Below are 16284 nucleotides of genomic sequence, written 5' to 3' on the forward strand. Positions count from 1 at the left end.
GTTACAACCGGGTAAGCTAAGTAAATATATCTCTATTGACTGGTGATTCTCGCATATTTGTGAACTTGCGAGGGGGAGGGAGGGAGTTCGTTGGTAACCTGGAAAGTACAATGATACAACAGCTGATAATTAAATATACTGACAAAAGAGGCTAAGACAATAATGATTAAACATGGCTCTGTTGGAACTCTACACCGAGGTAAGAGAAAAGTTACATGTCTGTGATACTATAGAGAAAATAATACCTTAATGTAGTTTCACAAAAACATATGGAAACTTTCTCAGGGCTCTGGCAGGTTGCAGAGATATAACTATGAGGAAGCTGGATTTATATTCTCATATAACCGTTTTACTTAACTTTTTAAATGTCACCTGAATCTTTATTACTTGTTAATATAATATAAACTGTACTGAATGTATGAATGACAATTACATTATTACATTTACAGTGTTATTTGTTTTAACAACTATTGTAAACATTAATATATTTTTAAATTGTAACTTTTAAAACTTTCCAGTACAACAGAGTGTGGATACCAGACGCAGGTCATGTGTGGAGATCAGCTGAGATTCTGAGAGACTTTCATCTTGGAGATAATGTTCTTGACTTGCTTCTTGAAGATGGCACTGTAAGTAAAACGTGACTAATAAAACATACACATGCAACTGCAATGGATTTATGATGGTTGGAAGTGACAGCTGACTTTATATAATCTCTGTACAGGAGAACCACTACCCTGTTGACCCGGCAAAACCACAACTCCCTCCTCTTCGCAACCCGGACATCTTGGTGGGGGAGAACGACCTCACGGCTCTCAGCTACCTGCATGAACCTGCAGTCCTGCACAACCTTAAAGTGCGCTTTGTGGAGTCCAAAATCATCTACACCTACTGTGGTACTGTCTCCTTTCACTGGCACACTTTATATAAGCACTACTGTGTGTGCTCATGGCTCAATTTACTGTTTCCTCATTTTCAGGTATTATACTGGTAGCTGTAAATCCTTACAAACAGCTTCATATCTATGGAGATGCAATCATTCATGCCTACTCAGGCCAGAACATGGGAGACATGGACCCTCACATATTTGCAGTGGCAGAGGAAGCATACAAACAGATGGCCAGGTAAATAAAAGCTGGTTTGATCATAAAGTAGGATATACAGTCTAGTTATAGTTGTATATATATTTTTTATTATCAGAAACCATAAGGACCAGTCCATCATCGTCAGTGGTGAATCTGGAGCCGGGAAAACAGTGTCTGCTCGGTACGCTATGAGGTACTTTGCTGTTGTAAGCAAATCTGGAAGTAAGACTCGAGTTGAAGACAAAGTTCTGGCATCCAATCCGATAACAGAGGTATGTTTTAGTAAAATCTCCAATAAACAATAGTGATGACTTTATATGTACAGAACTTTTTATACTAAAAGTACAGCTCACAGTGCTTTAAAAGATGGCATTATTTATTTTGTATTTGAACAGAGCTAACAATAGTTTATTAAGTTGGGAAAGGTTGATAAAGGTTGATAAATGGGCAATGTTTCAGTACTCTGACAACAAAAAACGTATATGTAGCACTCAGTTACTTTTTAAGACAACTTGTGGTGAGCTAGATTTAAGAGAATTGATATCCTTGTGAAAACTTCAAAAGAGACCTGATGACCTGAGGGGATTTTCTCTCAGGCAATAGGAAATGCAAAGACCACCAGGAATGACAACAGCAGCCGTTTTGGGAAATACACAGAGATCGGCTTTGACAGGCGGTACCGGATCATTGGAGCGAACATGAGGACCTATCTCTTAGAGAAATCCAGAGTAGTTTTTCAGGTAGTGTATAACATGAAAGATGTTGTTAGCACATTCTTTATTGTATATATCCGATCCATAACAATAATACCTTTGTTATTCAGGCAGACAACGAGCGAAACTACCACATCTTCTACCAGATGTGTTCCTGTGCTCACCTGCCTGAGTTCAATAATCTAAAACTGTGTGAGTGTCTGTCCTGAGGGTTTATTCTATAGTCCAATCTTACACATTTTCATTGTATAAATACTGTATTATAAGATTGTATGATCATATGATCATATATTCCTGTCATCAGTGAGTGCAGATGAGTTTGCCTACACCTGCATGGGCGGTGAGATCACTATTGAAGGTGTGGATGATGGGAAAGACATGGAGGAGACTCGGCGGACCTTCTCACTCCTGGGTAAAACAAAACACGTAATCTGTCAGACTGTAACTGGCTTTTAGTGTGGCTTAATGTAACCTTGCTCTCTCTGCCTCTCCAGGATTGATGGAGGACTTTCAGTCAGATGTGTTCAAAGTGTTGGCAGCAGTTCTGCATTTGGGGAATTTGGAAATCAAAAACTCTGGAGATGGAAAATCATCAGTTCCAGTGAGTCCCAACTACTTCAGCTATGCATTTTGTTTATGAGGTGAGATCTTAAAATATGGTTTCCATATCTTCCAGCCCAGCGATCCACATCTGGCAGTCTTCTGTGAGTTGCTGGGTGTGAGTGCAGAGGGTTTGACTCGCTGGCTGTGCCACCGGAGGATTGTTCTGGTGGCGGAGACGGTGGTGAAGCCGGTGCCCAAAGAGCGGGCAGTTAACGCCAGAGATGCCCTAGCCAAGCAGATCTATGCCCACCTGTTTGACTGCATCATCAACAAGATAAACACAGCACTGCAGGTTCCAGGAAAGCAACACGCTTTCATTGGTGTTCTGGACATTTATGGGTACTTCAGAAACATCACTTTTTTTTCAGCTGCTTGATGATTCATGTCACTTTAGTTGCTATTGTTGATGCTATCTTTGTGTCCTCTGCCCTCAGGTTTGAAACATTTGACACCAACAGCTTTGAACAGTTTTGTATCAACTATGCAAATGAGAAGCTTCAGCAGCAGTTTAACTTAGTAAACTTCACACTCGTCCCAAATCATTGCAAAACTCTGCATACAAACCTTTATCCACTCAGAGGGTCATTCTCTTGTCTTTATTATTTTCAATCAGCACGTGTTCAAGCTGGAGCAAGAGGAGTACATGAAAGAGGACATCCCATGGACGTTGATAGATTTCTATGACAACCAGCCGGTCATTGACCTGATTGAAGCAAAGATGGGGATCCTGGACTTGCTTGATGAAGAATGTTTGGTAATTTAATGGATGTGATGAGAACTTTAACTATTAATGTATGTTTTGTTCTGCATCCTTGACATATTTCATTTGATTCCACAGTTTCCTCAGGGCACGGATCGAAGCTGGCTGCAAAAGCTCTTCAAATATCTCGATGCCAACCCTCTGTTTGAGAAGCCCAGGTTATCAAATGAGGCGTTTGTGATTCAACACTTTGCTGACAAGGTGCAGTCTAATAATCCTTAGGAACCCGTTTCATGCATGATTTAGCAACAAAGTTACTTCTTCTGTTATACATTAATAAGCCTCTTGGATTCCTGACTGATTTTTATCTCTGTGTTTGAACATTAACAGGTGGAATATCAATGCAGAGGCTTTCTAGAAAAGAACAGAGACACTCTCTATGAGGAACTGGTTGACATTTTGAGAGTCAGTGAGGTAATCAAAGGCCCTGTTTTATTCTGGCTTTTAATTGTCATCTGTGTCATGATTGCCAACCAATGCAGCATTATTTTTCTAATTGTATCGCATTTCTACTGCTTTCAGTTTCCTTTTGTGGCCAACTTTTTCCAAGAGGAGAAGCAAAAACCTGTGACCACTAAAGTTGTCAAAGTGAGGCCCGCCAGACCCGGAGTGAAACCAGCCAATAAACAGCAGAGAGCCTCAGTGGGAGATAAGGTGAACGTGTTTACCTACTGTTGCTGCTCACTGGAGATTAAACTCCCTTAGTGAAGTTTCCATAATATTCTGTATTTACCAAGGTCATTGTTTCCTTTCTCTCCTTGTTATAGTTCTGCAGCTCCCTCTCTTTACTGATGGAAACACTGAATGCTACCACCCCTCATTATGTGCGCTGCATTAAGCCCAATGACGAAAAGCTCCCATTTGAGTGAGTGCTGGTTAAACTGTGTTTGACACCATCCACTGTGTGTTCTCCTAAATCGTTGTGCACGTTTGTGTCTGAGGTGTAAGCGGGTGTTTGCTTGTTTTTCCAGATATGACTCCAGGAGGGTGGTGCAGCAGCTGCGAGCCTGTGGAGTCCTGGAAACTATTCGTATTAGTGCACAGAGCTATCCCTCCAGGTGACTCTCAATTATATGAGACTCCCAAACATATGTCCAAATGCTCATGTTTTTAAAGGCAAACGTGTTTTTTGTCTGCAGGTGGACATACATTGAGTTCTACAGCCGATACAGTATCCTAATGTCACATCAGGAAGGAGACCTCAGTGACAAGAAACAGACCTGCAAGAACGTGCTGCAGAGGTTGATTCAGGTTAGACACCTCTTTTTCGCCTTTTTAAGTTTTCTTTTTGCTTTATTTGAAGTAGGGCGGTATGAGGTACTTATGCATAGTCAAGAGAAACAGGCAAGAGTATCGGCAAGGAAGTAAAACAATGTAATGCTATCAACGGGAGGGAGCCAACGGGAAACTGCCGGCGTTATATAATCTATTCCCCTTGCCAACAGAATCCATTGAGAAAAAACAGTTATTATACCATGCAGACCACAGGGGATGCTGGTCTATCGCTGCCTCTGTTGCTTAGCTTGTTCATATCTTGTTTATATTATAAGTCACAGAATAACACAAACAAACTGATCCATCCCACATTAAACAAACTTTTAATTGAAATGCATCGTTCTCATGCAATATTGGGCACTGCTTGTGTGTTCATAGTTGTTGTGGTTTGATCTCTAGGACTCCAACCAGTACAAGTTTGGTCGGACAAAGATCTTCTTCCGGGCTGGTCAGGTAGCTTATCTGGAGAAGCTGCGTCTGGACCGGCTGAGAGGAGCCTGTGTGACCCTGCAGAAACACGTCCGCGGGTGGAGCAAGAGGAGGAAGTTCCTGCGCATGAGAGAGGCGGCCATCACCCTGCAACAGTACATCCGGGGAACAAAGACAATCCGGTTAGAGGCCTACAGTTATTTCTTCCTGCTTGCCTTCCTGTTGTGTATGTCAGGTTTATGACATGAACATCATCCACTTGTTTTTGCAGTAAAACAGTGACTGCTGCGGCTCTGAAGCAGGGCTGGGCAGCGCTGGTGATCCAGAGGTACTGGAGAGGTTACCGCATGAGACAGGTCTTCCATTTAGTCCGTGTGGCCACCGTCACCATCCAGTCCTTCACACGAGGCTGGATTGCCCGTAAACGCTTCAAAAAGGTCAGAGAGAGGTTGATTAATTATGTATTTGATGTGGTGACATTACCAAGTGTAACCACATGGGATTCATGCTCTGCTAACTGTCTTCTCAGATGGTGGAGGAGCAGAAAGCCCTGATTTTACAGAAGTATGCCCGAGCATGGCTGGCACGGCGGCGTTTTCAGACCATGCGTCGGCTGGTGATCAACGTCCAGCTCTCCTTCAGGGTGCAGAAGCTCAGGAAGAAGATTGAAGAGCAGGTAGAGATGCTTCCAAGGTTATTATCATTATCAGATGTGGCTTTTATGACGAGGATATATCTAAATAGTTGTCTCCGTACAGAACAAAGAGAACCGTGGACTGATGGAAAGACTCTCAAGCTTGGCCAACTCCCACTCTCACACCGTGGACAGGCTGCAGGGTCTGGAGGCTCAACTGGAAAAATCAACCAACCAGAAAGTATCTTTGGAGGCCAGAGAGAAGAAGGTGAAAGAAGATGCTAGCCAGGTTAGTCATGAAGTTGATGCTTGAAATCGAATACAGTAGTTGGTGTATTTGCTGCATTTTGTTTTGGTTATGAAGTGTACTTCAGGAGCCCTTTTAAAGCAGTTGTATTCTATCAGCAGATAACAACACAGCTTCAGAAGGAAATAGATGTACTCAAACTTGAAAAGCAGAACTTGGAGAAAAAGTTTGACGCTTCTTCCAAAGAAGCCAAAGGTAAAAGGGGTCATGATTCTTATGCTATCCTTATTGTAGTTTGTACCACATTTGTAACTAGTTCAACACTCTAACAGAGAGCTTTGACCATATGAAGACGAATCTTCAGGAAGAGAAAGAACATGAAGCAAGGTTTAGAAAGTGAGTCATGAATGCATCTTTTCTACAGCACTGATCAAATATTTGTTTACATTGTGGCTCTGTGGTTAAATTGAATAAGTTGGGTGATGAGTTGATTGTTAGCAGAATTGCAGAGAACAACATTGAGATCCAGAGGATTGACCACGAGAAGGAGGTGGAAACTCTGAAAGAGGGGATTAAGAGATTGAAAGAGGAGAGAGTCAGCCTGCAGAGAAAGATCGAGGAGGGGGACCAGCTGAACGCTGAACTACAGGAGCAGGTCATCCAACTCACCAAACATGTCAAAATCATTCCCGAGCTACGGAAGGATCTTAACAACCTGCAGAACCAGAGAAATAACATGGACCGGAAGATGAGAGAGCAGTCGGAACAAGCCAGAGGTACATACCTTTATCTTATACCTTCAGTTATGAAAATAATACCTACAGTATTACACATGACTACAAACTGATGATGATCCATGAATATCTCATGCAGCTAAAATGAACGATATCACGAGACAACTTCTTGGTGGTGTCGTTGAAGAGAACGTTCTTTTGGGGTAATCCACATTTTTGAGGTTTTTATTTCACACAGTTGTTCCATATTTCATTTAGGATTTTAATCTCACACATTATTTCTCTGAAGGCTAACTCCAGACGACTCTGAGAAGAACTGTGAAGTTGAAGATTTGCTGGCAGCCTTTGATGGTCTACAGAAAGCGACCAGGTCTATATTGACTGACGACTGTAGCAATCCTCTCACTTTACGTCTGTATAAACAGTTTTGTGCCTGTTTGACAAACTTATTTACCTTTGATCCTGTTTGACATGGTTTCACCTTTTGTGGCAGAATCCTTGAAAACCACCAGAGGGAGCAGAAGGAGGGCTATGAGACCCAAGTGGAAGGCTTTACATTGAAAGTGGACCACCTTGAAAATGAGAACAGCAAGTTGCAAAACCTGTTCCAGGAGAAAAGTAATGTCAACGAGAACATTCGCCAAGAACTGTCCAGGCTCAGCAGCGAGAACTCAGTGCGTAATTGCCTTCTTGGCCACATTTACTCTCTTGGTATAGATGGGGTTCGGAACATGCTGTCATTTTTGACATGCTGCTTTTTCTCTTATTTAACGTGATCCACAGGTTATCCCGGAGCTGAAAGTTCAGGCTTTAGAGCTTCAGAGACAAAAACAAGATTTGGAGGCCCATGTAGAGGAGCAGAGCAGAGAACTAACAGGTACATCTGTTTCACTTTGAAGCTCTTTTGCACATTCCTTGTTCTTTTGTTAATGTTTTTTGTATGTACTCTGAAAGACAAAACTGAGGAGATCACAAACGTACTTCAAAAGAAGATTCAAGAAGAGAGCTCACAACGGAGGTAAGATAGTTGGATTGATGTCGGTTTCTTGATTAAAGAAGTGATGGTAATTTCTGAGTCGGCCTGATTTTGTTGCTCGTTAGGCACTTTGAGGAGAAAAGTGAAGAGCTGGAGGAGTTGAAGAGGGAGCTCGAAGGCAGAGTGGAGGAGCTAGGAGAAGAGAACAATCACTTGAAGAGACAGCTGCAGATGGAGAGCGAGGCCAAGAGCAAACTGAGACAGGAGACTTCACAATTAACCGCTGACAATATGGTGTGTGATACAATGCAAGTGTCCGAATGTCTTGTATGAACGAAACACTTTAAACACATCCTGCTTTTCTTTTCAGGACTTTGAGGAGCAGCTCGACCAGAAAGACAGATTAATAAAGAAGCTACAGAAGCAAATGAAAAGCCTTGAAACATCACAGAGAGGTAGCATTGTGGCTTGTGCTAACGTTTCATACAATGTATTCACCTCCTCCATATTCATCTCTGTTTTGTTTCTCACACAGCAAAGCAAACGTCTGCGCCCGCAATCCCCAAAGACTTCCTCGGCATGTTGGAGTACAAGAGAGAGGATGAATCCAGACTCATTCAAAACATCATTCTGGGTATTCGTCCTCTGCATTATTCTACATTCATTTTGTGACTTTGTCTGCCCTACTAATGCTAATAGAGCAGGAATACATTTGAACTACAGTAAACTTGATACATTCTACTCATAGATCTGAAGCCCAAAGGTGTGGTGGTCAACATGATCCCCGGGCTGCCGGCTTACATCCTGTTCATGTGCGTGCGCCACACCGACTACCTCAACGATGAAGTCAAACTCCAGACTCTCATGAATGGAGTCATCGGTGCCGTCAAAAAAGTCATCATGGTGAGATTGAGTTTAATTTCATTAGCCTTTATCTTGACTGTGGATTTGCTAAATGAATAATGATTATGATCCAAATGCTGTTATTAATAATCCTATCTAAGATTAGTTAGCCTGATTGTATGCAGTTGTTTAATTTAGTATTATTAATTCATTTTGTGATATTGATAATGTGCAAAGGATAAACAGCTACACATATAGAAAGAAATAATTTGTTTGGCTGCTGAAAATTAATTAAAGGACAAGTTTTCATTTCAGAGTCACCACAAAGACTTTGAGTTGCTGTCCTTTTGGCTCTCCAACATGTATCAGCTGCTCAACTGTCTGAAGCAGTACAGCGGGGAGGAGGTCTGTCTTCACTGAACTCACACTGGTTACACTGTTTTTGTATCTGTTAACAAAGTCTTGTACAGTAGAAATTATATTTCTCTTTTTTTCTTTCTGTTTTAAAAAAGGAGTTCCTAAAACAAAATACTCCTCGCCAGAACAAACACTGCCTGCAGAACTTTGATTTGTCTGAACACAGACAGATTCTCAGCGACCTGGCCATTCAAATCTACCATCAGTTCATCTCAATCATGGAGAAGACCCTCTCTCCTGCAATTGGTATTTCCTCATCAGTTCCTCATTATCACATTTGAACCGTATTCAACCTCAAATGTGCTGCTTTACTTTCTCCTGACAGTTCCTGGTATGTTGGAGCACGAGAGTCTACAAGGGATTTCCAGCATGAAGCCGACGGGTTTTAGAAAGCGTTCGAACAGCATCTACGAGGACTCAGAGACACACACCATCTCCTCCATCGTTCAGCAGCTCAGTGTCTTCCAATCCACCATGAGCCAGCACGGCATGGAGCAGCGCCTCATCAAACAGGCTGTCAAACAAATGTTCTACCAAGTGGGAGCGACCACCCTCAACAGCATCATGCTGCGCAAAGACATGTGCTCCTGCAGGAAGGGGATGCAAATCAGGTGTGTGGTTGTTTTTTGATAATTAAATAGTATTGTTACATTGATACAAAATAGTTATAGTGGGTGCCAAGTAGCTCACCTGGCGTAGAAGGATGCCCCTTGTACTAATACTGATATAGGTTTCAATTCGACCAGCAGCCTGTCTATCTTTAGCGGTACTAATAAAGCCATTAAATGCCTAAAAGAAAATACAAAAAATATATTATTTCATAGTTTCTCTGTTTGTGTAGGTGTAACATCAGTTACCTGGAGGAATGGCTGAAGGAGAAGGAGCTGCAGAGCTCGAATGCGATGGACACTCTGAGGCCGTTGTCTCAGGCCGCCTGGCTGCTGCAGGTCAACAAGTCCACCGACGAGGACGCCAAGGAGATCACCGGCACATGCACTGAACTGAACCCCGTTCAGGTACTTCATTCATTTTCGCACCTGCAGTATTTCTGTTATATAACAACATCCAGCTTCACACTGAAACAATACTCTCATTCAAATGTGCAGATTGTCAAGATTCTGAACTCCTACACCCCCATTGATGATTTTGAGAAAAGAGTGACGTCGTCATTTGTCCGAAAAGTTCAGGTGAGCTTGATTTGGTGATTTTCAATTGAGCAAGTTTTTCCAATTTAAAATAGAGTGTAATGTCTTCAAATACTTGCCATACTTGGACTTCACTAAATATGCTTATCTGCTCCTTGTTGCAGTCGTTACTACAAGATCGTGACGGGTCCACGCAGCTGATGCTGGACTCAGATTATCGTTTCCAGGTCACGTTTCCTTTCTGGCCGTCCGCACAGGCCCTGGAGTTGCTGCAGGTCCCCAGCAGCCTCCACCTGGACTTCCTCTCCAGGATCTGACACAGATCCTGACCTTTCACTCCTCATGACTGATTCATAGTGCAGCAACCTATGGCTGTGTATGTCATTGTATATATAAATATGTAAACAGTAAACACCATATAGGTGTAATAGAAGTCTCGCAATACATCACCTCCATAAGGAAATATATTTTCTATAGATTCTTATATTTTCAAGCATTTATTTTGTTCGAACTGCAACCCATATATTCTCATATTAACTTAAACCACAGAAAATGAACCAGCAACGCTTGTTTTTTTTAATTGATTCAGTGTTTCAATCTTCTCTCAATAAAAACCCCAGCCATTCCCTGGTTTTAGCTTCTTCAGCGTTAGGATTTGTACGTGTCTCTTTGTTACATCACTGTTACCTGAATTCAGCTCAATCCATCTAGAAAAAGCAGCCTTTAATAATACGTTTCCCAACATAAAGGTTTAAATACTGTTTAAAGTCTTTCTGATGAGGTTAGCCAAATTGAAATATAGGAAGTCTCATACTGACATATGATCCAACTAAGGACATAACCTCAGCGCTGTTAAAGTGGAAAAGAAAGGAAGTGGAAACAATAAAACAGTATTTAAATAAACAGAGGATTTCATAAAATGTTAATCTATTTCTTTAAAGATTTGTGTAACAGCTATTAAAACATGCTGAATACATGTTTTCATTAAAATAAATGGTTTTATGTTGAAAACCTGGAGTGCCATATGTATCTGCTTTGTTTTTGCATCACTGACAAACAGTATTCAGTTTTCCATGTTGGAAGATTTAAAATAATTAACTAAAACAGAAGAGTATATAACATTATAATATATTTTTAAAGATACATTTCTTGTTACATCTATTTAATATGAAAACATGTTTGCTGCATAATTGATACCATAAACATATTTGCCTTATTTATCTGCTGCTGCGATTTTGAATCAGCAACAAACAGTATTGGGTTTTCCATGTCGGAACTATTGAAATGCATTATTCAGTGGTAGAGTAGTGGAGCTGCTGAGGATGCAGCAACAGCATCACCAGGATGCAGGACCCTACTCCTCCTCCTCTTCCTCCTCCATCTGGAAACCGGAGGAGCATCTTCTCCCTGTGACGTCATGACAGCAGCATCAGCTGTTAGCTCTGCTTTAAGCCTTTTCGCTGCCGATCGCTGCCTGCACAAAGGAAATATATGAGATCCCCTCTCATCCCTGAAATGGCGACACAGGAGGTACAGCTGAACGAGACTCTCGTGCATCTGAAAACGGAGTCGGAGACGCTGAAGTCGAAGCTGGAGGAGGAGAGAGCGAAGCTGCACGATGTCGAGCGTGAGTACTGAAAATGGAGAGGCCTCGAGTCTCCGCTGCGCTCAGTGTGACGGGACGAATCACAGAACAACATCTCATTATTAAACACAAATCTGTTTTATATGGATTTGTTTACGCCCACTTTGACAGAGGCGTTAATGTGTCTGATTGTTATTGACCTGGTATGCTTGACGCTTGACGGTACCTGAGATATTTGACAGGGGACCTGAGAAGGCTGTTTTTTTGCTTCCCCATTTTACAGCCCACTGCTTTTCTACTATGTTGTGCTTTTTGACCAATCATGTCTCAGCTTGCCTTAATGGATAATGGAAAAATAAGCTGTAGGAAATAATCATAGGAACAGTCTCTTGTTATGCTGCTTCATGAGATGCTCACATGAGCTATTTGAGGACATGATTATGCAAAGATGAAAATATTGCTCTCTTGATGGTTGGTTCTTGCTTCTGGACAAATTAATCCAGGATGTAAACAATGTTTAATGTTAATGTTTGTGTGTGTGTGTGTGTGTGTGTGTGTGTGTGTGTGTGTGTGTGTGTGTGTGTGTGTGTGTGTGTGTGTGTGTGTGTGTGTGTGTGTGTGTGTGTGTGTGTGTGTGTGGTGTGTGTGTGTGTGTGTGTGTGTGTGTGTGTGTGGTGTGTGTGTGTGTGTGTGTGGTGTGTGTGTGTGTGTGTGTGTGTGTGTGTGTGTGTGTGTGTGTGGTGTGTGTGTGTGTGTGTGTGTGTGTGTGTGTGTGTGTGTGTGTTTCCAGTCCATCAGGTGGCAGAGAAGGTGGAGGGCTGGGTCAGTTTGTGATGAAGACCCGGAGGACTCTGAAGGGCCATGGAAACAAAGTCCTGTGTATGGATTGGTGTAAGGACAAGAGGAGGATCGTGAGCTCCTCTCAGGTAACACACTCTCTAAACACTCTTTAAGCTCCTGCTGACTTTTATGCTTTGGTGATTAGTCCATATTTTCAATATCTCATAGTTCGTTTGAGAGCTGGTTTAGAATTGCATGTGGCCTACAGTACATTTGTTTTATATCGATCTTGTTCTAATCTCTTTGCAGGATGGGAAAGTGATCGTTTGGGATGCTTTCACCACCAATAAGGTAATGTCTATTTTTCAACATACCTGTGTTTTATTTTTTCTGATCTATTTATTTGAAAAAATGTTATGCAACAAAACTTTGGAAGTAAAATATGACATACAAAGAAAAAAACTTCATAACAATGTATGCATCCAGTAAATATAGGAATATTAGCATGTTGTAGCAAATATCATAAAGCTCTTAAGCATTATAATACGCTATTATTTACTCTAAATTAGCGACACCTTATCAGAGGTTATGGATTTTGTGAGGAGTTTGACGTAAGAGGGATTTCAAATGTTAGATTACTTTATTAAAGATGTTTTCTTTTTATTAATAAATATATGTAACAACAGAAACATTTAATTTAACGTGACTTTGTCCAGTAACTGCAAATCTGAAAAGACAACAATATTAACGAATATGCGTGTGTAAATAGCTTTGAAAATAAAGTTAATTATAAATTCATTAAAAACTGGAATGTACAGTAGTGATAGTAAATTATATTTAATGTTACATTTTTGCTTCTGGAAAAACTATAACAACAATAATGTGTAACCAAAGCTTCCTGTTCTGCTGTAATTAGATTGAATTGATCTGATTCATCTGCCTGTCCCGGCGCGACTCATGCAGCTGTGTCTTTTGATATTTATTAGGAGCATGCTGTGACAATGCCCTGCACCTGGGTGATGGCCTGTGCCTACGCCCCCTCCGGCTGTGCTGTAGCATGTGGGTGAGTGCATTCGTACACGTGATGATCCAAATGTGACTATCATCTGTCTGGATTTCCCTTTTTTTTTGACTGGGGTTATCTTCTTTTCTCAGGGGCCTGGATAATAAATGCTCAGTGTATCCTCTGTCTCTGGACAAGAATGAGAACTTGGCTGCTAAGAAGAAGTCGGTGGCCATGCACACAAACTACCTGTCAGCCTGCAGCTTCACCAACTCCGACATGCAGGTGAGAATATCCATCAAACACAAAAACACATCTAGTAATTCAAATGTTTATAGAAATATCAGTTGGAAAGATAATACATGTTTTCTACCGATTACAATTTCTCACAAAAACAGCTGCTTTTCTTCCTTCCTATTTCTCTCATAATTAATCAGAAATCACTGCCTTCAGTATTCCAGTGGAAGAAGCTCCCCCACTTAGTTAATAATTCACAGCGGCTCCTGGTTTTATGTCCTGGTCACATGATGTTTAACACGACAAAGACAATCCATTTATAGCACTTTGCTAGCCCACATAAACTTTTACTGATCTTCAGAGTAAGCAGTTTCCTTCCTCCTCATTTTCTGCTTATGTTAAAGATCCTGACGTCCAGCGGGGACGGGACATGTGCATTGTGGGATGTTGAGAGTGGTCAGCTGTTGCAGAGTTTCCATGGACACGCAGCAGACGTGCTCTGTCTGGACCTGGCCCCCTCCGAGACTGGGAACACGTTTGTTTCAGGGGTGAGAAAACCCTTCACTACAGCTACTTACTATTTCAACTTTTCTGAATTATTTGAAATAGTTGGTCATATTCTGCTTTATTCTCTGTTGTTGCAGGGCTGTGATAAGAAGGCCAATGTGTGGGACATGCGCTCAGGACAGTGTATTCAGTCCTTTGAAACTCATGAATCAGACATAAATAGTGTGCGGTAGGTACTTTTTAGGTGTAAAAAGCTATTTTTTATAACATATTTTTAGTTGCTCTGATATACAATGTTTTTGTTTGTAGAAAACATTTTTCAATCTAAGTTTAAATTGCTTTAGCTAATTCATTCTAAGATGCAATATTATTATTCACACCACCACTGGGAGTCGCTAAAAGTCATTGAAATTGAAATCTTATAAAAACAGAAGTATTTGGTCTTAAGTGTCTGTTTCTTGTTGAATAGATACTATCCCAGTGGGGATGCATTTGCATCTGGCTCAGATGATGCTACAGTAAGTATAAGATATTTACCACACAAAGTGCACTTTAAAACATTTGAAGTGATCTTATTAACATTAACACATTGACCTTTGTTTCAGTGCCGCCTGTATGACTTAAGGGCAGACAGAGAAGTGGCGATTTATTCCAAAGAGAGCATCATATTTGGGGTCTCCAGTGTGGATTTCTCTCTCAGTGGTAAGATATAAACACTGGTTTGGTGATATTATATACGATTAGATATTCAGTAAGAGCTAAGTGTGGTAACTTCTATAAATGGCATCTTCATAATAATCAAATAATTAATTACATTTTTTACATTATTTTGTTGGTTTTCTACTTTGAACCGTGTTTCCTATTGTTAAATATAATTTATTTCTTCTTTTATGTGCCATATCTTTCATAACATCGACCAAACAGCTTAGAAGGATTTATTTTGTTTAGTTAAAATGATTAATGTTTATTCTTTATTCTTTCAGGGCGGCTACTGTTCGCTGGCTATAACGACTACACCATAAATGTTTGGGATGTTCTCAAAGGAACACGGGTCTCTATTCTGTTCGGACATGAGAACCGCGTCAGTACCCTGCGTGTTTCCCCGGATGGGACGTCCTTCTGCACAGGTTCCTGGGACCACACTCTTCGGGTATGAGACGTCCGTTATTAATATTATCTGATCCGACAGCTTTGCAATGTGGGATTCTAATTGTGTTCTGTTGATTTTTCCAGATCTGGGCTTGAGGATGAAGAGGAATAAACGGTAGAGAGACCTACTGAGAAACACCAACGTTTCTGTTTGCTAGAGTACAATCACAGAGATAGAGACTCCGTTTTGGTTGTACATAGGGCATATTAATAGCATTGTATATACTCCAGTCTCATGGCCACGGTAGATTTACATATTTCAGAGAGAAAATGTATCCAAATGGCACGCGCTTCTACGGTATGTTTCAAAAGAAAATTGCACAGACGAACTTAAAACTCAAGATGAAAAATGTATATTACAGAAAATATCATTGGTAGTGACTAGCGTCAGTCTAAGGTAGAAGTGACACAATAAAGTGATGTATTGTATGTGCCCACATAAAGGACATTACTTATTTAATAATTTGTTTTTTTGCACACAATAAATAATGGAGGAATGTAGTCTGTAGAAGAAAATGGGATGCTAGGAACAAAACGCATCTGTAGGAAAAGCACTGAGGGTTTTTATGACATGTTTTGAGACCAAATATGTATCGCGATGGGAGTGTTAGAAGTGAGGATGTTTAGATTGGCTTGTAAAAATGAATCAATATAAGTTATGAATAGAATTTGACAGGAAGACCTATAATATTGTGAACAAAAGTAAAGAATTGTGATTTATTTAAGATGGAAATATATCTAATTCCACACCCAGTGCGCCCAAGAAGCCTTGACAGCAACTCACCTGCTGATATTATTCTAAAAAAGCACATGTTTACAGGTAACCTAAAATTCATGCTGATGATTTCCCTTCCTTATGATTTTAAAAGGTTTACCTCTCATCCTTCTGTTATTTCCTGCTCTATGTGCACATTTAGTGCAAACACTGAACCTTTGGTCGCCCTCTAGATATTTAAATACTAATATATAAAAACATGTTTAAATTCATAGAATGTTCTCATGCAGTTGTCCAATGGCTGTAATTTCATATTTAATGTAATTATTTTATTGTAGTTAAGTGTACAGTTAATAAAGGGACTGTTTATTAAAGTATTACAAAACATAATAAACTGAGTTTTGAATATCATCCCTTTGTATTTATTGTTCTCTACCTTATTGTATT

At 40.5% G+C, this 16284-nt stretch overlaps 2 protein-coding genes across 7 annotated transcripts; both read left to right on the forward strand.

Annotated features, from left to right (window-relative positions):
* Window positions 1-64: 64 nt before the first annotated feature.
* Window positions 65-10673, forward strand: myo5c (myosin VC). Of its 6 annotated transcripts, none has more exons than XM_034204661.1 (40): window positions 65-199; window positions 519-629; window positions 725-896; window positions 980-1124; window positions 1201-1357; window positions 1682-1825; window positions 1909-1990; window positions 2103-2210; window positions 2293-2399; window positions 2475-2740; window positions 2836-2917; window positions 3015-3155; window positions 3240-3362; window positions 3492-3575; window positions 3684-3815; window positions 3929-4026; window positions 4133-4219; window positions 4301-4412; window positions 4836-5047; window positions 5137-5302; window positions 5395-5541; window positions 5624-5788; window positions 5905-6001; window positions 6079-6142; window positions 6245-6522; window positions 6620-6683; window positions 6770-6850; window positions 6974-7154; window positions 7264-7357; window positions 7435-7498; window positions 7582-7750; window positions 7827-7911; window positions 7992-8090; window positions 8205-8359; window positions 8603-8704; window positions 8812-8962; window positions 9042-9327; window positions 9558-9732; window positions 9823-9903; window positions 10026-10673. In XM_034204661.1, the coding sequence occupies exons 1-40, from the start codon at window positions 173-175 to the stop codon at window positions 10176-10178; spliced, it is 5247 nt and encodes a 1748-aa protein (XP_034060552.1). In that variant the 5' UTR covers window positions 65-172; the 3' UTR covers window positions 10179-10673. The 6 variants fall into 6 exon arrangements, with proteins under 6 accessions (XP_034060552.1, XP_034060556.1, XP_034060553.1 ...); XM_034204665.1 differs by having other exon boundaries at window positions 8615-8704; XM_034204662.1 differs by having other exon boundaries at window positions 6248-6522.
* Window positions 10674-11186: 513 nt separating this feature from the next.
* LOC117538807 (guanine nucleotide-binding protein subunit beta-5-like) lies at window positions 11187-16248 on the forward strand. The gene is given in 12 exon segments (XM_034204709.1): window positions 11187-11488; window positions 12237-12263; window positions 12266-12372; window positions 12536-12577; window positions 13213-13289; window positions 13382-13514; window positions 13871-14014; window positions 14111-14202; window positions 14443-14491; window positions 14579-14675; window positions 14957-15123; window positions 15207-16248. Coding segments are annotated over 12 exon segments (1083 nt in total). The 5' UTR covers window positions 11187-11352; the 3' UTR covers window positions 15219-16248.
* Window positions 16249-16284: the final 36 nt, after the last annotated feature.

The sequence above is a fragment of the Gymnodraco acuticeps genome, unplaced genomic scaffold (genome assembly GCF_902827175.1).
Source record: "Gymnodraco acuticeps unplaced genomic scaffold, fGymAcu1.1, whole genome shotgun sequence".
Classification (NCBI taxonomy): Eukaryota; Metazoa; Chordata; class Actinopteri; order Perciformes; family Bathydraconidae; genus Gymnodraco; species Gymnodraco acuticeps.

Excerpts from the sequence above, each read along its gene's own strand:
- myo5c (XM_034204661.1), top strand. The coding sequence starts at position 173 with ATGGCTCTGTTGGAACTCTACACCGAG. Across the intron at positions 1,125-1,200 it reads GCATACAAACAGATGGCCAG|AAACCATAAGGACCAGTCCA; the intron begins GTAAATAAAAGC and ends TTTTATTATCAG. Across the intron at positions 5,542-5,623 it reads GGAAGAAGATTGAAGAGCAG|AACAAAGAGAACCGTGGACT; the intron begins GTAGAGATGCTT and ends GTCTCCGTACAG.